Consider the following 24846-nt stretch of genomic DNA (forward strand, 5'->3'; position numbering starts at 1 on the left):
TTTAATGAGCACAGAAATAGGTACACGGGTGGCACTGTGGGTTAAACCACAGAGCCTAGGACTTGCCGATCAGAAGGTCGGTGGTTCGAATCGCCGCAATGGGGTGAATTCCCGTTGCTCGGTCCCTGCTACTGCCAACCTAGCAGTTCAAAAGCACATCAAAGTCAAGTAGATAAATAGGTACAGCTCCAGCAGGAAGGTAAACAGCGTTTCTGTGCGCTGCTCTGGTTCACCAGAAGTGGCTTTGTCATGCTGGCCACATGACCCGGAAGCTGTCTGAGGACAAACGCCGGCTCCCTCAGCCTATAGAGTGAGATGAGCGCACAACCCCAGAGTCGGTCACGACTGGACCTAATGGTCAGGGGTACCTTTACTTTTTAGTATCAAAGCATGCTGGAAGGGACTATATCACTCTGCCTTCATATCTTGTTTTTTTTTTTAAAAAAAAAAAATGAGCACAGAAATAGGTACTTGGGTGATGGTGAAACTCATGACTTAGCACCAGAGGGAGTACTCTGTACAAACAAAACAACTAAGTGAAATGACCATGTGATTAAGAGGGGATGTGTGGGATCCCTCATGTGAGGGAATGCACGTTAAAATAATAGACCATCGCTCACTGGGACACTGTATGGGGGGAAATGGCTACCCCCAAGTAGCAAATGAGAATGTTCATTTTTATATTTTAAATATAAATGTCCTCCCAAGGAAGTTTCCAGCCCCATTTCAACCCATGTAGTAGGCTGTAAAATAAAAAGAAAACAAAGTTAAAATGTAACCCTTGAGCCACATTACCTGCATTGTATAAAAATATTCTGCTATAAGCAGGGACATCATGCCTGGAAGGCTGTATATATTTTTTTCCTGGAAAATTGAGTTAAGCTATTTTGAATGTGGGGGACTGGAATTACTACTACTACTACTACTACTACTACTACTGAATTGGGCTATTCATTTAATAAGGCATTGTTTTTCCAATAATATTAACTCTTTCCTCACTGCAGGCAATTTCGGAACCAGCCACACTTAGATTTATACAGATGTTTCAAAGCTATGCTCAGCTTCCCTTCTCAAAGACTGTGTGATGGTGAGGTAGTGCTACTTGAAACCTATGGGACTTAGGATATGAGCTTTATTGGTTTTAAGGGTCTGTTCTAAGAAATGACTATGTTTGAGTCCAACAAAATGGGTTTTTGACGGAGATGTAGGAATAATTTTCAAATTCTGAACTCAAATTACAGCATGCTATAACTTTTCTGACTGAGACCCCTCCACTAGTTGTTGCAACTTAACTGCAGGCAGATAGAAATTATGATCAAGGATTCATCCTTTGGAAGGCAGACTATATTTCATCCGAAGGATCAGATTAGGTCTGGTGATCAGAAAATAATTTCATTCACTAGGGCTAGGGGAATCTGACAGAGCGTGAGAATGGTATTGCCAGGCTCTGTTTCAAATGGAGAGCATCATTAATAAAACATAATCAAGGGAAATAGCCTAAAAGCAAGTACTCCCCACAAATAGCAATTGTGAAAGTATATGTGATAAGTGCCCTGAAAAGTAAAACAATGTTGATGGGCATTGCCATTCACATAGTGTGCATGTGCCACATCTTGTGATCAATTATGCGGGGGGGGGGGGCTTAACTGGGCACCCCAATATTTTATCGAAGTTGGCACCCCGGTTGAAAGTTCTATAGGCAACAACTGAAATCTCTCCTATATCTTTTTTTGAATAGCAAAATTTATTCTGAATAAACCCAAGGGGGTAGATCTGATTTTTAAAAGCCAGTGCAATGCCTTTTCATTTATTACTGGAAATGGGTTATTTAAATTTGACCTCAGATTAGTTATGAAACAGAAAGGTTCTAAATCTGTTTGGAATAGCACCCAAGGCCTTTCCAAAACTGATTTTCATTGTACTGAGATACATTTCTGGGTCCTATTTAAATTATACAGCTGTATCACTTGTCTATCAATATTATCGCATGTGAGAATTTTAGTACTCTGAAAAGTGTGATGAAACTGTCCATGTAGGGCATTGGATGCATCCAGGGACTCCCAAATTTATTGATACACTTATAGTTGTATAGAAGTGGATAGTGACAAATGCAGCTCTCCAATCAGGAGTGCTAATGAAGTACAGTAAAAAGTACAGTAAGAAGCCCTCCTTGACTTATGAACAGGTAAGACCATGACTCAGTGTTGTTACAGCTCATGTTAAATTAATGAAGCTAAATAGCTCGCAGACAAACATGGAAATAATGTTAACACAATAAATACAGCAAATATCAATTAGAGTATATTAACTGACAGGAAGGCAACTATACTAATTTATATATCTTAAATGATTTGTCTATTGGATCCCGTAATCTTTCATCTTGGGATAGTAATATAGCCAATGCCAAATACTGAAAGACACAGTAGTTAGTAAATTGTCAGAAAATGGTCAGCTTTGTAACTGGTTTTAAACATCCTATATAGGACCACTGAGGAAGCAACGTTATACTGCAATTTTTTTGCACTTGGATATTAATTTCTTTTTCAAATTCCTTGTGATGGATTCATTGTGAAATGTGCGATAAAAGGATTGAGAGTTCCTAGGCAACAGTTTCTCCTAGGGATACTATGTATCAGGCATGCTTGAGAGACTTAGTGACAAGGAATTCCCTTTGGAAAAACCCAAATAATTGTACAAAAATCACAACTCCAATGGGAACATGTAACAAATTGTAAATGGATGTAGATTTAATGACAGAAGAAAATGATGTGTTGCCCTCAATGACCAACATATTACACTATGTTCAGGGTTAAAAGGTAAAGGTACCCCTGACCAACAGGTCCAGTCGTGACCAACTCTGGGGTTGCGCGCTCATTTCGCCCTATAGGCCAAGGGAGCCGGCATTTGTCCGCAGACAGCTTCCGGGTCATGTGGCCAGCATGACCAAGCTGCTTCTGGCGAACCAGAGCAGCACACGGAAATGCCGTTTAGCTTCCCGCCGGAACGGTACCTATTTATCTACTTGCACTTTGAGGTGCTTTTGAACTGCTAAGTTGGCAGGAGCAGGGACCGGGCAACAGGAGCTCACCCCATTGCAGGGATTCGAACCGCTGACCTTTCGATCAGCAAGTCCTAGGCACTGTGGTTTAACCCACAGCGCCACCCGCGGTCCCTATGTTCAGGGCTATATAACATTAAAATAACAGTGCTCACTACCTCCTAATATGAACAAAAACACTTTTGAAATAATTATGAGGTAAATAAGAGCTGACTGATCACACTTGAATGAAATGAGTGAAAAGTGAGCTTGGTTAGAAAGATAAGGAAGGCAACTCTCTTTTGTACTGATGGATAAAATAAGTTCTTACACATGCCCTTTTTTCACCTTGAAAGCTGAGTTTTCAATGCCACTGAAAAAGCAACATGTAATGGTCTAAGTGCAGAATACTAAAATATTAATTTCTGTGTCTTCAGTTTATTCTTGCTCACTGCCCACAACTGTGTAGTTACTTATTTTGGTTTGCTTGATAAAAAATTCATTTATTCTTGACCAGTGCTAACCATCCACACACACACACAGAGAGAGAGAGAGAGAGAGAGAGAGAGAGAGAGAGAGAGAGAGAGAGATTGGCACCTTTGCTCTTATGAATAATAATGGTTACAATAATAATTGTAGTCACGTTTTCCTAGCCATTCTTATAAATTTTAAAATCTGTCAGATTAAGCAGACAATGGCAGTACAAAACATCTAAAGGGCACCAGGTTGAGAAAGTCTGTAAGGATGTAATTTAATTTGTTTCTGTGACTGGTGTACTGTAACTATAATATATGATATTACTTACAATAAAAAACACTACAATGCATTATCTCTTTTGAAATTCATGCTACAGTCAACATCAGAAAAGTGGTAATTGTTTCACTTCAATAGCAAAGCTACCTTGGGTGACCCCAAATTACCTGACACACTTCATCTGAACAGCCCTTAACTAAGACCACTCTGAAGGTAGCACTTTGAGGAGCTTAATGTGTGTTTTGTTTCCTTGTAGCATAGTCATGTATATTTAATAAGAGCAAAAGTAAAATAAAAAAAACCCTCAACAACCTGTAATAGTGGAACCAGAGGTCATTTTCCATCTTGAAAGACAGACCTGAGTACTGTGGTCAAAAAGGTTGCTGGTTTTTCATTCTATTAGTATAAAACACAGTGTGGCATACTTTTTGAAGGAAGAAACTGAGCATCTGGACAAAACACTGTATTTAACGCTTTTGGTTGTCTCCTCCAGCCATAAGAGCAGATTACATGCTGCATATAGAAGACAAGTAACTCCTAAATTATTTCCTTTTGATTTTGTATGGTTTTTCAATGAACTCTCCTTTCTGAAATTCCCTGCTGTTTTAGAGAGGGCAATTACTCTTGAGAGATTTCACAAAACCAAGTTTCCTGAATGTCAGCCAGCAAACTCTTCCCTAAAACTGTAGTCATGTTTTCCTAGCCATTCTTATAAATTCTTACATATGTCACATTAAGCAGTCCTTTGCTTTATATTAAAAGAGCAGCAAATGAAAGCCCCTTTTCATGATGACTTTATGATGTTTTTGTTTCCAGATTTGGAAAGTAGCGTGAGCAATCACACATTGTTCAGATGCACCTAAATCTGTTGTTGCTTGATCAGGCTGTTGCAAGAAACTGAAAAAAAGTTCTCAACATAGCACTACTATTCACAATGCATGCTGCCTGATTATCTCAAGTAAACAGTTACTAAAAACAGCAATGCATACTTTATTAGCCAACCTCAATATATGAACCTGCTATTGACCCAGTGTTCCTTCTCTAATTTATCAACAGTGCAAAGAAACTTGTTTTGTTTTCTGAATGTTTCTGAATTTTCACCGCCCCATCCCCTGGATTTCAGATTTACAAGCTAACTTCAAATATTGTACAGTACTGTATTTCATCAACATTTAAAACAAAGCTAGTTTGGTTGTCACTAATCAATAAACTGGTTTTTGTCATTCCAAGTAATTGGACAGGTCTGTCTATGAAAACAGTTCAGCCTATCAGGATTATCAGTACACCAAAATTTAAGAATTCATAACCCTGCCACTATGACTAGATGATTTTAGATAATTCCACAGACAGGTTTTAGTACTCAGCAGAGAAGGGTCTCAAGTGTGTCAACAAAGGAAGATTATACAGTGTTGCACTACATTAAAGTTGAATATGTTCCTCTAAAGAGCCCGAGATCCTAACAATGTGGTCTCTTCCAGAAACTGCAAAAGGTCAGATGTACTGACAAAGCCTAAAGCTTTGAGCCTCAAACAATATTAGATTGTAACCAGAAGTGTTTGTACTAATGCCTTACCTGTAAATATCTTCCCCTATAGTGTGTTGTAGTCTTGTGCTGCTCAGCCATGACAGAGTTGTGTGTTGGGCGAGGCCAGCCAAGTCTCAGGGGGGTATTTGCCTGGGGGCAGAGTCTGAATGCAAGGTTCAGTCCTGTCCTGAGTATCTCAGTTCAGTCAGACAGTCCAGGGGTCAAGAAAGTTGAGAGTCCAAGCTCACAAAAAACAAGAAGCAGCAAAGTCTGTCCAGGAACAACAAATGCTGTTTCCAGCAATTGGTTAAGGCTGGAAACCCTGCTTAAGAAAGCTGAAACCAGCTGGTTCACATCAGGAGCAAGAACGTTGATCAGCAGGAGGTGGAGTCACTCTGCCTTCTGCACCTTCAGGTTGCTACTCAGCAGGTGAAGCCAATTCCTGGCCCATTGTGCTAACTAAGTGATGAAATACAGGTGATCACATGGTGGGAGCAGGACAGAGAATGAGTTATTCTCATAGAACTTTCAAGACGCTGTCCATTGCTAACCATTCCAGTTATACTGAATTATAGTTATTCCTAATAATTATTAATTTGTATATTGGGTCTGTTTGGTGAAGTGCTCTGAAGTGTGTTAAATAAAGATATTATGTAAAATTAATGCATCTAAATGTATTAAACAAATGAGACATACTCCCAGTGGTAGCCATGTTATTCCACTGCAGCAAAAAAAACAGAGAGATTTAAATGTGCCAAAGGACTAACAAATGCATTATGGAATAATGTTCTGTAGACTGGAACCCACTATCAAACACATGTCTCTGATGTATACATATATTTAATGTATCAAGGATACACATAAAACAAATATGTGACTGCTTCATGAGGGGTATGATTCAGGCTGTATGAGGCACAAAGAGAAGACACACAGACAAATCAATATATGACATAATCTCCATAATCTTGATAAGCACTCAGTTAAGAGCATGAATCACTTTTTGGATTAGATAAAGTGGTGTTTTTTTGAAAAATAAAACTGCTTTGTTCCTCACTATCCTGGTTAAGCATGTATCATCCACAACCTTGTCCACGGCGTGAGTCACTCTAACACCATTACATAATTAATTTAGTTATGAATAAATTAAATAACAATGCAGATGCTTAGGAAACTCAATTAATAACCTCACTTAATTGTAAAAACAGTCAATTTATCCCGATCCTCTACCTCTGACCCTCTAGTCACATTTTCTTGTTCCATGACATTTTCATATTTCTCCAGAGACTTTGTTAAGTATTTTCACACCTCGTTTAATATTAGTGTTGCATTCTTTTGAGCCAAACATCTGATATGGGACACTGCATATTTGTGTAAGATTAATCATTCTACATATGAGTCCCTTCAGAACTCGTATACAGATTTGTATAACTGAAAGGCTATAGGAATATATTTGAGTTCAAATATATTTGAGGAATATATTTGACTTCATCTCCTGTTAGTTATTGACAGAATTCACCCAGTGTCTTCTCTCTCTCTCTCTCTCTCTCTCTCTCTCTCTCACACACACACACACACACACACACACACACACACGTACAGATCAGGTGTGAGTATCTGTCCAATTTCTTCTGCTCTGGAAACTAATGCAAACAATTGGTAGCGTCTCTCCTGTACAGCCCTCTAGTTCTCCTTAAGTAATCTTCTCCATCATTTTAAATAAAGTGCAAGCACCTCTGTGGCTAATTTCTTGCTTTTAATATAGTTTAAGAAGTTTTATTGTTTGTCTTAAAAATTCTGTCTTTTATAGCTTCCTTGACTGCTCATTAACCATGCTGGAATTGTCTTCATATCTTTTGTATTTTTTTCTTGGATTATTTTGTATTTTTTCAAATCCAAGGTAAACTTCTATTTAAGTTTCTCTTTACCGTGCTGTTAAATTGTCAGATCATCAACTGAATAGTTGTAAACGTGGTATTAGTATATTGCTGTATTTTGTATCATAGTTTGCCAATTGTAGCCATGTACTTCATTTGATTTCTATGCTGCAAATTCAGCATTAAACAAAATGCTGCCTGTTTCTTTCTTGGCTCGTAACTTCTCTTCATTAAAATGATTGGAAGTCTTCCAAGTCTACCATGTCACTGAGTAACAGAAATGTTGTCAGAAATGCCTATTACACCTGTCAGGCACACTAACAAATCAATAATTTAGTAGAGTGCCCATTTCCAAAAATAAAATAAAACAGTGTTTTTAATCAAATGACCAGTTATGAATATAAAAGATAGTACACCCCAGATAGATATAATATTATTAATAAACACTCAGTAGTAATTTTAGACATTTTGCTTCCTAGAGAGAGAGTTTGAATTTTATATCCCGCCTTTCACTCCCCTTCAGGAGTCTCAAAGCGGCTAACATTCTCCTTTCCCTTCCTCCCCCACAACAAACACTCTGTGAGGTGAGTGGGGCTGAGAGACTTCAGAGAAGTGTGACTGGCCCAAGGTCACCCAGCAGCTGCATGTGGAGGAGCGGAGACGCAAACCCGGTTCCCCAGATTATGAGACTACCGCTCTTAACCACTACACCACACTGGTATAAACAGTGTGTCTTAAAAGGGACAATTGGAAAACATGGCAATTTCACTCATGATTAGGATAGTATTTTTCTTTTTGGAAACATGTGAATGTTAACATTTAAACATTTGAATGTTTAAAATCAAGTGGCATTTTATCATTGGACTGCATAGGAAAAGAACTGCATTATTTCTAATTCACATTTGGGGTGAAGAATTTAAAACAAAATTTAGTCCCAAGATGGGAAAAAGTAAGGATTTAATATTATATAATATACACACAACCGATGAAAAGGAAACTTCTTACTGCCTGAAAGGAGCTGAATGAAGAAAACATGTTTAAATGTTTATGCTGTTTAACATCTACATGAAACTGCTGACTGGAGTAATCCAGAGTTTTGGAGTACATTGTCAGCAATATGCTGATGACACTCAGTTCTACTTCTCCTTTATATCTGCAGGTGTGGCAGTAGATGTGCTGGAACACTGTCTTGCCTCAATAATGGACTGGATAAGAGCCAACAAACTGAAACTCAATCAAGATGAGACTGAGGCACTGATAGGGCGTGGTTCCCTGGACCAGATGGGTGGGAGATTGCCTGCTCTTGATGAGGCTGAACTTCCTCTGAAGGAGCTTGGGGCTACTCCTGGATCCTGTGCTGTCACTTGAGATTCAGGTGGCCTCAGTAGCCCAGACTGCCTTCCATCAGCTTTGGCTGGTGGCCCAGCTATGCCCCTGGACACGAATATCCTAACTTCTGTTGTCTTGTAACCTCTAGGTTAGATTACTGCAACATGTTTATACATAGGGGTGCCTCTGAAGATAGTGCAGAAACTTCAGCTGGGGCAGAATTTGGCAGCCAGGTTGCTCACCAGAGCAAGACAGTTTGAGTATACGACATTGATCCTGGCCTGACTATACTGGCTGCCAGTTAGTTTCCAAATCAAAGTGCATTCAGACTTATTCATTAAGAGTAGAACCACTGAAATAAGTGAGACTCAAGTTAGTTGTCACTTAAGCCCTATTGATTTCAGTGAGTCTACTCTAAACATTACTAATGTTTGGATTCAGCCCAATAAATTTACCTGGAGAAGGAAATTATTTTGCACTGAATATTTTCATCCACAACAATTTTAAAAATAACTCGTGTGATATTTATAAGCCTACTTGACTTTTCTAAAAGCACATTAGAGTCTAATTCATGTGCTCCCATGTAGAACCTTTTAAATGTTTAATCATCCATCAAAGTCCAAGAGGAACAACCTCAAATTGCAACTATATATTTATTTTCAAAACCACATTAATAAATAACCTATAAATAGCTATAACTCCACATCAATTGTCTAAAAGCAATTATAGAGTCAAATCAACAAAGAGAACGGTTATGTGACACTAATTATTCTATACCCCTTTACCCTTCTATTTAAAAAAATGCATTCAGATTAATTGTGACATTCTGGTATAAATCACATCCATTTTAATAAACAATATAGCTACTATGTTCCAATTGCAAGAAATATGTCTTTACTAAAAGCTGGATCTTTTATCCCTTTATATTTGATGCTGAAACAGTAGGTAGCTTCTTTATTTTTCAGGTAGTTTTGAGCACATGGAACCTAAGACTAGTGGTCCTGAGCCTGACATAGGACCTTCACAGATTCAGTTCCCTACAGGTGAGGAAGTGCTTACCTGCAAGCCAGGGGATTGTGGCACTTGGTAAAAATGAACTGGAAAAGACCATTCATAAACCCTCTTGATCTATAGCCTTTGTTGGAGAAAGATGCAATTATTGTCCTGCCTTGCTGCATGGATAACTGACATAGATGCATCAGAACTAGGGTAACAGCTTCTTCTGGAGCTTGCAGAGTCTAGCTACCTGCCTCTTCATCTTTCCCTCTGGCCAGCCCTTCCTTTTTTACCATCTCTCACTATGTCCCAGGTATCTTCTCTGGCTTTCTATCCAGCGTCATTTAATTTCATTCAGTTTGTGACTTCCTTTTCTCCATATCCACCTACAACTTGCCCTCCAAAGGGCCATTTAAAGGTGCATATCCTGGACCAGGGGTCGGCAAATTACGGTCCCTGGGCCGGATCAGGCCCACCTGGGTCCTAAATCTGGCCTGCACTGCAAAGCCGAGACTCCCAGCAATGACGACAGGAGGAAGAGGCTGAGCGGCAGTGGCTCTGCCACTCAAACACTCACCTCAGCGGTGTTTGATCGGCAGAGACATCCCCACGCCGCACTAAGGTAAACCAGGCATGGGGTTTGATTGGTAGAGCCGCCGCCACTCAGCCTCTTCCTCCCATCACCAGCAGAGCTGCTGCCGTTCGGCTTCTTCTTCCCGTCACCGGCAGAGCCACCACCACTCGACCGCTTCCTCCCACCGCCATTGCCGCCCTGGTGCTCCTGTGGGCCAGACAGCAGAGCAGACAAGCTCGCTCTGCCTACCGAGAAGCAGCAGCAGAGGTGGCAGCAGCTGGGGCTGGGGAGGACTATTTGCCCCCCCTTGCCTCTTCTTCCAGCTCGCCCCTCACTGGTGCCGCTTCTCCGGCCCGCCACAAGGTCTGAGGGACAGTGGACCAGCCCACTGCTAAAAATTTTTTGCCAACGCCTGTCCTGGACCACCTTTCCCTTGTCCATTTGCCACAGCCCATTATGGTCATTGGACTCATCGTTCTTCAGTGCAGTCTCTCACAGCCTTGCCAACTCTGATTCCACAGCAACAAGGGAAGAGAAGTACCCTGAAGAGAGCCCTGCCAGTTTCCCATGTTAATTAACTGCCTTTTTTATTATCATGCAGCTTTCTAAAGCTCATGGACTCTCACTAACCAATGCCCAAATATATAAATCTGATGTTAATTAAGGCAGAAGAAGAAAAGATTGAAACAAGACTACTTGCTTATTTTGGTGCTACTACAAGCATGGCACTGAAAAAGTAAATATGAAATTAATGGTTAACAACACTTGGAAACTAAGCTTGCCCCCAAATTAACAGGTTATTCTTATGCTAACAGTAAACAATTAAGCTGCTTGCTTGCTTAAACAAACAAACAAATATCAGTGTCATTGTGAGTGAATATTTGGAGTGTTATTTGTTATGCACTCTTCTCCAAAAAAACGAAAAACAAAAAGCCAAGATAATGACACATAAAAATTAATTATCTTATATAAATTTTCAAGGTTCACCAAGGACATCTGGCCTTTGATTACTTTCATGTGATTATAGACAGCATCAAGAATACGTATACATATACAGGGTAATAAAATATGGCTCTGAACTGGTGCCAAAGTACTTACTCAACTCAGTCTAGTCATTTTGCCAAGAAGAGTTAACTAAAACAGTCAATTTCCTCTCAGCTGTCCCAACTGCACTTCTCACTGAATTTCAAATGAGCAGAGACATTTTAAAGACCTTCATTTAAGTATTGGCTGTCAAATAAAATGGAAACAATCAACATAAGAAATGGATATTCATAATTATTCGTGGTAGGCCATGTTAAAAGGATAGATGCTTTTTAAAGTTGGTGATTCTGATGTAGGAGAATATTTGTTTAACTCTCCTTGAAACCTTTCCAAATATTATGGTTTTAATTAATTTCTTGCAGCTTTTATCACATTGAGAAACACTGTTAATCATACCATTTCAGTTCTCCCTGGACATGACTGAAGATGCTAATTGTGTGTGTGTAAGTGTATAGATTCTGTAGGGCATGACTGGACACATGGGCCGCATCCACACCATACATTTAAAGCATTTTTATTCCACTTTAAGTGTCATGGCCTTTTCCAAACAATCCTGGCACATGTGGTTGGTTAACGGTCTCCTAACAACTCTCAGCTCCCTTAAAAAAACTACATTACCCAGGATTCTTTGAGGGAAGGGCCTAAAATGACCATTTTGCTCTGGGCCTCTTAGCATCTTAAAATGGCCTTGGAAAGATGCTCTACTGCACTTGAACAGTTCACAGCTTATAGACTTCACTCTCCCTGCTCTGGTTGTGTTCTTTAGAACTTGTTTACAGGCCCAGTCAACTTTTGGTACTGGTTGTGTGATACGGCAATTAGGTGTGAAATGAATAAGAAAGCCTAAAAGATTTTTTTCAAAAACAAATCTAATTTTTACTAAGATAAAACTGAATGTAGTATAGAAAAATGCACCCAGCTAAGCATGGTCTTGGCTCCTTCCCTACGTAAGCCAGTACTTAACAGTCAAGCAATTTCCAACCATCTCTGTGAAAGATCCTTTTTATCCCCTGAATTTAGATTTCTCTTCCATGTTTCTCTTTCTTTCTCTACCAGATTTCACTTCTTTCTATTCCTCTCCCATCTCTTGCCCAATTAGAAGGGCTATAGAGTTAGCATTACAATTAAATTTATCTTAACTGTAATTTATTTGGCTTCTTTTCCCCCTTTCAGTTTCAAGAGCAGGATGAAATCTATGTCAGTTATTGGGTTGAACTCTTGACTCTCCTGTCAACTTTTTAACCTCTTGGTCAGAAAAGCTTCTAGAAGAGAAAGCAACCGTTTTACAAGAAAAAAGAAAGGGGGGAACATAAAACAGGGGAGCAATTACATTCCTTCACACTTGCTAAAGTGGGAGACTGGCTTGTCGGTCCTAATTTAAAAAGGAGGACCAAACAGCAAGATTCAGCAAGTGCAGAGAAAGAGTAATTGGAACGTGTACCTGATAGGGATAACTTTTCTTCCCATAGGTTCATCCACCAGGAGCTGACCCAAAAGTTTTGCTTCATTATCTCACATCTTTTATTGCTAGACCTGCTGTGCAGCAACAATTTTATTACACAGTTAATTGGGGGGGGGGAGAGACCCAGAATACTTGAATACAGAAATAAAATACTAGAATACAACTGTCCTATTAAACATCAAATGGGGAAAGTATGGCTTACATCTAGTGTTCAAAATCAGCCGAGCAGCAACATTCTGATTTTCAATAGGAAATTAAAGGAGATTTTTCAAAAGATCTGAAAGTGTGTTTTATTCTAGGGTATCTTCTTCCTTTACTGTGTGAAGGAGTACTTCTTCTATGTCTTGAATTGTCCATGTCCATCCATTTCATTGGATGACTCTGGGTTCTAAGGGAAGGAGAAAAACTCCCCCTCAACAAACTGTTATGAGTTTGGGGCGTTAAGCTGCATGCCAGACCCCTCTAATCCCTGGATCCAGCAAGTGTTAAAACCAAGGCTTCTAATTATTGGAATAGCCAGGCTAGCCTCCTGGTGAGGTTATAGCCTAGGACTAGGTGATAAGCCATTAAGGGAGATTAAAGGTCTGGTTGTGAGACAGCAACAGAAAAAGTCAGAGTTTGAAGAAGAGGGACCTAGAGGTAAAGCAGCAAGCTGGAGAGAGAGTCAGAGCAATGCTTGAGAGCAACGTGTGATTTCTGTTTGAATCTAATGTTGGGAATCTGAGTACGTGCAGCTACTCACACAGAGTCAATTAAGGTTTGGCAGACAGCCAGAAGGCAATCTGAAGGAGTAAGTCTGCCTGGTGATAACAGAGACATGGAGACAGCTCCCTGATTGGTCAAGCTCTCTCAAGGGAGTGATAATTAATAGCATACTAACTGGAATGTGTTAGTTCAGAGTTCAGAGTTCTGTGTCAGTGTAGGAGTTGTGAGTCATGTCAGAGAGAGATAGCAAAAGATCTGTGTTCTGTTCCTGTATATAGTCCACTGTATATAATAAACACCTAACTACAAGTTCCTGGTTCCTGCTTCATCTATACTGTCTGCAGCCAAGTCGCCAATTGCTTCCATGGATTCTGTGTTAACTCTGCTAGGCCTGGCTAAGGTCCTGCAACTAGTCAGAAAGTTGCGAAACACCAATAGGTTTTGCCAATATCTAAGGCTGTGGCTATGGGAGAAACAAGATCCTTTTGGGTTATTAATGCTCTGAACCCCTCCATCGCAGGCTCAGGTTGTACATAAACCAGTCTCTGCTGTGCATCATTTCCAAAAGAAAAACACGAACCCTGGATAAGCGACTGAAATCCCTAGCATATCACACTGTTGAGAGACTAGGGAGGCATGCAACAATACTTTCTTCCACAGCATGTTTAATGCTCTCTCTTCCTGCCTTTTTTCTAAAATGAAAAGCCCTAAACCTTGTAACCATGTGTGATTTCCCCACACACTTCATGTTTATCCATCAAACATTAGGAGCAGTGCATTTCCCAATCACGGCATACTTTTTCTGACACTCTGGTCTGGTGATCTTCCAGACAGTGGATGCCACTTGTTATGAAGGATATATTGTTCCTTTGCAGTTTGGTGATCGGAGTATTCGCTCCTCACACACTGAGGGGGGTGCACAGACATCCTTACCACAGTCCATACAACTCAGCAGCCACATGTGCTTGGTGACCATACAAAGGGTTCACGTGCCTGCACAGACCTATGTGTCAAGGGCGCTTCTCTGTGATAGCCTGTCCCACTGCAGCTTTAGACCCACAGAGAAGTAGTAAAGACTCTGTTAGGCTACTTCTGACCCAACAAGCCCTCCAATGTCAGGCATCATCAGGTTTTCATAAGCAGCACCCAGGAGGTTAGATTTATGGGCACTTCCTTGGAGCACAGGCGTTGAGTGTCTAGGCCCAGGAAGCTGCACATGTGGCATCACCAAGAAAGATTGGGCTTCTGGACCATGGTCTCCACTTCCTTGGGGAAGGAATTCTGGCAAGAGACGTGTTGCACCTCACAGAAGATGGCAAAAATCTATCTTGGAACTGGACCTCACCAACAGGGAGGAACTGATCAACGAAGTGGAAGTACTGGCGGCCACTTTATTTTGGTGGCCACGGTCTAGATCAATTGTTACTTTCAACAGGCAGGTTTTGAATTATTTTGGCTTTAGCTAAAGAAAAAGAGACTGCTAGTGGTTTAAAATAAACTATAATAAATAATAATACCCAGTATTCCCTAACATATCTAATTAAAAGGTTATATAAACCAGGAAAGTTCCTGAAACTGTAGCAAACTAGCTGCAGGGTATGTTGACACAGCCAGCTGGTTGTTTATGATAATTTTCCTGTATTTTTAATTAGTCCTCAATTGACCTTTTAACTTATGTCTAAATTTGGAATTATATATTTTAACTCTTAAATATACTCTTTAGAAGCCAACAGCATTTACTACGGAACTCTCCCGAGACAATAATCCATTTATTATAACATAGGTTTAAGGATCACCAAGTATTCAGCTCATGGCCCACATGAAAGATAACAAATGGAAATAAAAGAATTTCTGTAAAAATCCTCTCATCAGCTATATCAATAACTGCAGTATAGTATCTAAAGATTGCATTGCACTACCAAATATTTGTGGGAAATCTCCCATTTTATTTAGTTGAAAATCAGTCCAGGTTTCCAGAACAATTTTATTTTACCATTAAAGAGCACATGAACTAGGCTAATTATTTTTTGAGGACCTCTGAATCTTGGGAGCAAACCTAAGACCGGATTTAGAGAAAAATGTAATAAGTATAGTTCATGAAAACTAATGGAATTGCCATCCTCAGTGCAAATTCAGATTAATTTTTTGTAACCATACTAATGTGATGATTATTTTTCCAACATGGAAGGGATATTATAATAATCTAATTATATTGTGCCATAGATTCTCCATAGTCTGTGTCCTTGAAAAAGGACAGAATGCTCGCAAGGAACATAGATTACCATAGCTCCATTATCTCCAAGATCTTAATGCATCTGATTCAAGATTTTAAGCCTTTAAAACCTTCTAAATGTTTCACCTCCCTACAGTGAACCCATAAGTTCATTAGAAATCCCTCAAGCACCTGCATAATATTAACTGTAGGAGGCTTTAATTCAACCCAATTTAGCAGTGTTACTAACATTGGCAGCGATCCCATAATTTTATATCGTGAAGTAGGCTGCTGCTTGCAAACGAATCATTGTCTAGTGCAACAGTATATCTTTAGGTGCTTTCCTTTCCCATTACAGACTGACAGCTCCTATGTTGGAATTTAAATTCATGAAAATACTTGTAAATGCACAGTTATTTATCTTTGAGCACTGACGTAATTTAGACTATTAGTGCTGAGAAACATCAGTAATTAAGCAGTATATAAAGAGCTGGAATGAATGAATAAATGAATGGTTTATATACTGGCAAGTCCATCAACAGTAGGCATTGAAGAATTCTAATAAGACACCTGACTTCTATCACTGTTAGCCATTTACTCTTTGTGGAGTAAACAACAGACCATCCTATGAAAACCAGATAAGTTTAATTCTTTCCCTCCAAATTCGATGAACTAGTTAAAGGACACATTTTCCTCATAACAAGTTGCCCACATATCATAGCATTTCAAGTGTATCAAATCAACAATATATCAAGAGCATTATGCATAGTATATTTATTATAGATCACGTGTTAATTTTCTCTTTAACACATCCTGTCCAGTACCCATATGTTACACGCTACAACAATTCCATTTACTGTATTTTTCACTAAGGCCTTGTCTACACCATTCATTTGAAGAACAGTTATTGCTGCCTCCACAGAATCCTAAGAACTGTGGTTTGTTAAGGGTGCTGAGAATTGGAGAACCCTATTGCCATCGCAGAGCTACAATTCCCAGAGCGGTTTAACAGTCAGTCTCTCTTCCCAGGGAACTCTGACAGTTGTAGCTCTTGTAATATTATTAACAACTTGTAGTAACAACTCTTAGTATCCTTTACAAACCATAATTTAAGAATGTGACCTTCTGAAATAAGGCAGTGAATAAGGCAGGACAAGTACAAAACAGAAACCTCATCTGGAAGAGCCCCCCAAAGTCTGCTCACTCCAACCTGAATTTTTCATGATCAAAATCACATTACCTGAGTGATCCAGAACATTTCCTAAACATCATAATTGGGTTATAAGATTCCTGACAATTCAGTCTTTCTGAAAAATGGAAACTGTTGCTCCGGTGGCTGACTTTCCTTGCTATATTAAGGGCAAATGAAAATTGGACAAGGGGGCACAATTACATGCTTTACACTAGTAACATATTGTCCTGGGAAACATGTTTCAAGTGAAAAGCTTCACAAAATGAACTTGCACCGTTGTTTTTATGCCAAGTTTGTTCTAGTTTTAAAAGGTTAGAGGAGAGATAGAGGATGAGAGAAAGTTCTTGAGACTACGTGTACCTTCAATGTGCAGAATGTGCATGGAAAAAGAAGTGTTGGGGTCTGTATATGTTTTATCAGATTATCTGATTTGGGTAAGTTTATTCTTCTACATACAGACATATCTCCTACTACATATGCAGTGGTGGAAATGTTGACAAGTGATTTCATTTCTGGCATTGGTGGATATACAGCAGAATAAGTCCTTGACAGAGGTCACTCTTTCATAGCTTGTTCACTGATAATTGCTTCACAATGAAATATCTTTCTTATAAGGTATATCACTTCTGTGTTCAAGCCTTAGGATTAGTCCAGTTCAGATGTAACATGATTTTCTGTTAAGAGAATGGGCCAGAACAAGCCTTCACTTCTCTATAAACAGACAAGAAAGTTTATAAATTGAATTTATGGTTGTAACAAACTAGTTTCCCATTATTCCAAATACTGAAAGCTGTACTTATTTCAAACTTCAGTTAGTTGAGAAATCATGACCCAAAACTGCTGCTTGATATGTGTTTCTTATAACTTACTAACTGTAGTTTGATCAACCATATTTAGATCAAGTATGTCACAGGTAGTGGATAATGGAACAGCCTCCAGTGAAAATTAGTTGTGAAACAAGTGAACACATCTCACAAATAAGCAGTCATTGACCAACAGTGAAAGTACCAGAAAGTTAGTTAAATGGCATGACTATATTAATGAGGTGTCCATATAATTTAGCAAGTACAATAGGTCAACTGCATTTACTGACTTTTGTGTTAATTTGGGGGGGAATGATGGATTGAAAAAATCATATATAATTGTGAAGACCACAAACCTGCAACCAAGTTACCAGCAACTGTGGTTGCCCTGCCTTTGGATTAAGAATGTGAGGCCAAGTAAGAGACTCAGCTATAGGATGAGTTTAAGTCACTGCCGAAGCTCTGGAGATAACACCCTATTCCTGCTTTAAGCGGCATAGAAGACCAAAAGAAATGTGCTTTGATCCAAGAGCAATGCTCCTAAGCATCATAAAATGATGGTGTATTCAAACTCACCCATTAAGGACTATATACATGTTTTTCCTATTTGATAAAAAAAGAAAAGAAATCTTGATAGTATGTCTAATCATACTTACTTGGAAATAACATAATCTGAAATCATTATTTCAAAATAAAGATTTAAATTTTCAGGTCAATAACTGAAGTGTATGGTAGGCAAAAGTCACAACCTTGATGGCAGAAAGTGAGGAGGACCCTTTTATTGAGGGTGAAAGAGGAGAACGCAAAATATGGTCTGAAACTCAACATAAAAAAACCCTAAGATCATGGCCACTGGTCCCATCACCTCCTGGCAAATAGAAGGGGAAGAAATGGAGGCAGTGAGAGATTTTACTTTCTTGGGTTCCATGATCACTGCAAATGGTGACAGCAGTCACAAAATTAAAAGACGCCTGCTTCTTGGGAGAAAAGCAATGACAAACCTAGACAGCATCTTAAAAAACAGAGACATCACCTTGCCAACAAAGGTCCGTATAGTTAAAGCTATGGTTTTCCCAGTAGTGATGTATGGAGGTGAGAGCTGGACCATAAAGAAGACTGATCACCGAAGAATTGATGCTTTTGAATTATGGTGCTGGAGGAGACTCTTGAAAGTCCCTTGGACTGCAAGAAGATCAAACCTCTCCATACTGAAGGAAATCAGCCCTGAGTGCTCACTGGAAGGACAGCTCCTGAAGCTGAGACTATAATACTTTGGCCACCTCATGAGAAGAGAAGACTCCCTGGAAAAGACCCTGATGTTGGGAAAGATTGAGGGCACAAGGAGAAGGGGATGACAGAGGACAAGATGGTTGGACAGTGTTTTTGAAGCTACCAACATAAGTTTTACCAAGCTGCGGGAGGCAGTGGAACACAGGATTGCCTGGCATGCTCTGGTCCATGGGGTCACCCAGAGTTGGACATGACTAAACGACTAAACAACAACAACAACGATATATTCCAGCCACCATTTTAGAGTTAATAAAAAAAAACCTGAGGAATATTTATCCCACATCAATAAATATTTATCCCACATCTAATGTCCACACCATTTCTTTTCAACCAACGGTACCACCACTGAAAAACATTGCTCTAGATTTTTAAGAAAATATATTAACAGCACAATTCTCTCTTTGTTTACTCAGAAGTAGTTTCGACTGTATTCAATGGAGCTCACTCCCTGGTATGTGTGTTTAGGACTGCAATCTAAGCCACTGCAGAATATTCCATGTATCTCCAGAATATGAAAGGAATACCATGGACCAACCTCTAGTTGGAGGAAATGATTGACTTTTGACTTTGTTGCAAACTCATGATACAACAGTTCAGTAAATATTTCAATATAATTATACAAAACAAAAATTCCATAATAAGAATCCATGGAGGAAAATCTAAATCATTTATTAACGATATAGACCAGTGTTTCCCAACCTTGTGCCTCCAGCTGTTTTTGGCCTACAATTCCCATCATCCCTTGCCACTGGTCTTGCTAGTCAGGGATGATGGGAGTTGTAGGCCAAAAACATCTGGAGGCACAAGGTTGGGAAACACTGATATAGACCATACTTCTGGAATAGGGACATTTTGTAGTTACATAAAAAGTGGCTGTGACAAAAATCAATACCAAAATAGATATGCTTCATTTGTTTATATCAAAGAGATGCTTACAATTTTCCAACTAATACTATATTATGATATCCAGCAGAGAATCAATAAAAGGGTTGATAAAATTCAGAACAGATTTGAGGTACAGCAATTGAAGTTAAGTGGCTTCATCAATTAATTGTTGACAAGAAATGTCACAAGAAGAAGAAAAAAGTGAAGCTAGAATGCAGTCATAATAGATTTCCACAATAACAATAAAAAGAGAGGAAAGAAGAAAAAGGAAGCAAAGTGCACTTGGAATCAAGGCTAGAACTATTATTATCCTCTATACAAGGCCCAAGAAACTGCATTTACCAGACAATCTCCTTTGATATAAAAATATAGGTGTGCCAGAAATAATTTGGACACACCATTCACTGCACTCTGAAGCATTTGTTTTCAGGACTCATAATGTGTGTTCAAGTTCACTTCTATCAACTCTTAAAATGTTTTTTCCGTCTTCATCCTAATATACGAAAACACTATTTCAAAGCTAACAATATGCACATCCATTTGCAGGAAGTGATTAGTTTATGGCAGAATTTGAGGGCCCAGGGGAAGTCCAGTCATGCCATCTATATTGGTGACAGCTTCTACAAATGTAGGAAACTACTATAACACAACAGGGGGGAGAAAATTGGATAATGAAAGCACAACAACTACAGTAAATACTACTACTAGAGGTATCACATAAATGGAAGGGACAGAGATTCTCAAGCCAAAGTGATAAATAAATCTTGATGTTCCAAATCCATACATCTTTAAATCTGCATAAATCTCATATTTAATGCTCACGCTTTAAAGGTTTAAATAAAATGCTACATTTCTTGCACTGTTAACCAGACAGTAGTTTTATCCCATCTTTTTGTAACATCATTTAATGCGACAAAGAAGGTAGTCATTTTCTGTTCAAGAAGTTCATAATTAACTATATAGGAAAATAAATTGCAACTGTAAACTTCTGAAGACAGACATCTGTCATAAACAAGCGACACTAGGAATCTTGAAACCCTCAATTAACACTTCCCATCTTGGTTCTGACTATAATAACTTAAAACACCATTAAACATGATGCAAGTGATTGTAAAATATTCTTTATGTAACTCACCAACTGCTTGCAAGCAAATGAGCTTAGTGTAGGCAATCATAATACACAATTTACATAAAGCAAACTCCGAATTGATGTTCTAACAAGTAGTTTCTAAACAGCCACAACCAAAAAACTTGCTGTATTACATTGCTTATGATCTATTTTGTCTTTATAGTACTGTAAATGCACAACAATCATAAACACGCTTCATTTCAAGCTCTATGGGCCCAGGTTTCAAGTTAGATGGTTCGGCAAATGAACATTGAAGCATAGCATTTGTGTGATGTGCTATCAGTATACTGCATACAAATTGTATAAATCCATTTGATGAGCTTCACACAAAGTTTATGGTGACATTGAACAAAATATTTCCTACCTGCATATGGAACAGGGGCATCTTTGTCCAAAGCAACCAGTGGAGGATCCAAAATGACTGTGTCATTGTTTTCAGTAATAACTCCATGATAAGATGTTTCAATCCATGGCTTGTGCTTGTTTACTAGGAAAAGAAAGGAAACAATTTTCATTAGTATAAGAGTTTCCCCTCCCCTTTCTCTTTTCAAGTTGCTTAATTATATGATTTTATTTTTATGGGGGGGTCATATAGAATGAGTCCCTCCTCAACCAAAATTCAGCTGCAAGTGAAACTGGTATGAAATGATTATTATTCCCATCATCAGCATTACACCATCAACACACTTAATGAACCCTGAATCCAGCAGCAATCCACACACAGAGTCAGATGCTTCAGAGGCACCACCTGGGGAGCTGGACTAAGTTCTGCTTCTAGGCTGACTGCTAGAGATCTGAGAACCACATCAACTAAGGCTGGCAGACAGGATTCTCCAAAGGGATCTTGGGGACCACCAGAGCTAGAACCTGGGCCTTCACAAGTACCTTCCCTTGGGCCAGAGGAACCAGATGCCTCACACCCCTCTTCACCAGTCTAGTGGCACAGGGAGGAAAGCTATGGAATGAAGGAAGAGTGCCCATCTCCAGACCAGGAGATTGGTCCTTTAAGGCTCTGAAGTTCTCCACAAGGGGGTACAACCTGACAGAGGAAGTCTGGAAACAGAGAATAAGGCCTCAGTCTACTCCCAACCCTTCTCAAAGTAAGTTGCTCATTTGGAGCTTTCTGTGGTCCTGAAATTTCTGATCAGCCTTGCCTCCATCCTAGTCCTGACTTGCCTCACCTCCTGCCTTTCCACCTTCTCTGTGGGATTCAGCATTGGACTGGAACACAACAAAACAAACCCAGATCTTGCTGAGGCATTTTTTTAAGTACAACAGATTGAAACTACTGTATTGTAAAGCCAAGTGAAATTAACTCCTTTCTGACATTATTGTCACACATACACACAGAGAGCAGCTGCTTACCAAGCAGAGATGTGTGTGTGTCTTTTCTTCCAACTTAAAGAACCAGAAAAAAATGGTTTTTTAAAATGAAAAATCAACATTAGATATCAAATAAACTACTTCTTTTTCTAGTTATTCTGAAGCGACATACAAAGAGAGAAAGAATATTTAAAGAACCGGGGGGGGGGGAATAAGGAGGAAACAAACAAGGGGGTAAGAGCTCTGATGGGATAGACAAATCAGGCAGTTGTCTTTCCTTGCCCTACCTTGAAGTGACAGGAATGAAACCTAGAATCTTTTACATGCAAAGCATGTGGTACAGTACTGAGCTACTTCCTCTCTCTACAAAGAACAATCTTTCAACCTCATCAATGTCAAACTGCAGCAATCTATTTTTTTTTTAAAAAAGGCAATTCATTTACTGATAAGATTAATTAAAATCCTTCTGGAACAAAATGGAGGGGGAAATGTATTGAAAAATGCAGCTACCATATCTCCTTCACCTCTGAATTGATTATAGGATGTACTTTCAAGAGAGCACCTACAGTTTCTCACTTAAGAATGTATTATAGTGTTAGTTTTGCATAGAAGATCCTTACGGCATATATTCTGGGAAGTAATTAAATGTATGTGTTTACTCCATGTTTTTATGAACATCTCCATCCTTGTGTTGTCAGGCAGAACCATTAATTGAGAACGTTTTGCAAAGTACAGAAACGTGATTTGGTGATTGATCAAGCAGATGATAATGCAGCTGATATGTGTAGGGACTCTGAGTATATATTACAAGGGAGGGGCGGAAGCAAGAGTCATCACTCATCAATATAGCACATACCCTGCATGTAAAAGATCCCGGGTTCAACTCTACATATTCCCAGATAAATGACCAGGGAAGAAGTGACGAAACAAACCTCTGCTAGAGACATTGGAGAGCTCAACCAGTGGCCTGATTAGGGCCATATGGAAGTTTGAGAAATGGGGAACACTTTGAAATGAACCTCACAAACCACACCACCTAGACTAATGTGCATATCAGCATGTAGTAGACCTTCATATTCCACACTTCAAGATTTCACACTGTGGTCTGAGAGCTAGCTACCTTTAAAAAAGAAACACCATCTTGTTTTACAAGTAATAGCCACTCCATGAAGTCTGAATGCTCGGTTACCACCACCATTCTACACTCAAAATGTATTGTGTGTGCATCTTCAGTGGACTTTTAATCTAATAGCAACTCTAACAGTACTTGGGCTTGGACTTGTTAGACATTATAAGAACTCTATAGCCCCAATAATACCAGCCTTGAGTCAGCTGCCAAAGACAATGATGAAATGGAGGGTGCATCACAGATCTTTTCTCCCAGAGACATGTTTCACCTCATCTTGAATTAAAAATGAGAATATTTCATGGGTTTTCTGAATTGTTTTCTATGACTATTAAAATCAGGTATAAAAGACGAAAAGGAAGGATTAGGAGAAATTCAACATCATGCTCCTCCATTTTTTCCATCAGCACAAGCATTTCAGCTTGCACAATGAAACAATTTGTCCTCTCTTGCATGCTGTTCTGGGGGTTCTCTGGACCCTTTGCCAAGCTCATTTGGGGGGCACACAGGAGAAGTAGAGGGGGAGTCTGGTTGCATAAGCAGAACGCCTTGCATTGGCTCCTGCTAGAGCACCTACTTAGTGGAATTCGGCCCATTGTTTTGTGAATTACAACCAATGACAGGGGTGAAACTGGAACCATCTATATGTCCAGGGTAAATCATTAACACTGGTTTACTGTGACATGAGAATACTGTTGCACATTTTCCACTTCCTTGAGCACTGACAACTGCAAGGGCAAAGTGACGGTTTAGTTTCCTTTCAGTGAGAGAGAGCTGGAGGCTTATCATCCACTTCTAATACTTGGGTTTTTTAAGTATGCACAAGCAGAGTATAAGTGGCAGCAAATGAGTATCCCTATAAAGATCTAATGTGTTACCCCACATTAGATCTCTAGAAAGTTCCTCCATACCCCACGGAACTTCATCTTCAGGCAACTTGGACCTTTCTCTATCTTTGTGTGCCAGTTGCAGAATCAAGACACCTACAGATGAACTCTCGTTAACTTAATCATCCACAACAGTTAACAGTGCAATCCTGTGCAGCTCTACCCACTGAGTTCAATAGGACTTACTCCCAGGTAAGTGTGCAAAGAATTGCAGCCTAAGAAACATTCACATTCTTTTGTCAAAGGCCAGGCATAGGCAAACTCAGCCCTCCAGATGTTTTGGGACTACAACTCCCATCATCCCTAGCTAACAGGACCAGTGGTCAGGGATGATGGGAGTTGTAGTCCCAAAACATCTGGAGGGCCAAGTTTACCTATGCCTGGTCAAAGGCTCTAGCTCCCATTAGATGTCCCTTTAACACAATCATAGTGAAGGTTTCATTTGTAGTAATCAGACAGCAAATGCACATCAGGTTGTTCAGAGTTTATGTATCTTCATGACCATGTGCTTCTCCATGATAATATGTTCTGACTTTTAAATGTGATATTTAATGCAATTTTCTCTTTTTATGCATACTTCCATTTTTCAAGAAAAATGTTTTTGAAGGCTATTTTCATTCTCACAGTACATCTACAAATTTCAGAACTCAACTGTCACACACCTTAAATGGTTTAGTCTTTATTCAGCATTGTGTGACCT

The 24846-nt window shown here is 39.3% G+C and overlaps 1 protein-coding gene across 1 annotated transcript in view; it reads right to left on the minus strand.

The window, feature by feature from the left end:
* Nucleotides 1–24846, minus strand: part of CLSTN2 (calsyntenin 2) — a 339273-nt gene that overhangs the window by 196439 nt on the left and 117988 nt on the right. The window contains exon 2 of the mRNA XM_081910366.1: nt 21175–21297. Coding sequence (XP_081766492.1) covers nt 21175–21297 — 123 coding nt within the window. The remainder of the gene's footprint in view (nt 1–21174; nt 21298–24846) is intronic.

This window comes from Podarcis melisellensis, assembly GCF_964234715.1.
Source record: "Podarcis melisellensis genome assembly, chromosome: 5".
NCBI classification, from domain to species: Eukaryota; Metazoa; Chordata; class Lepidosauria; order Squamata; family Lacertidae; genus Podarcis; species Podarcis melisellensis.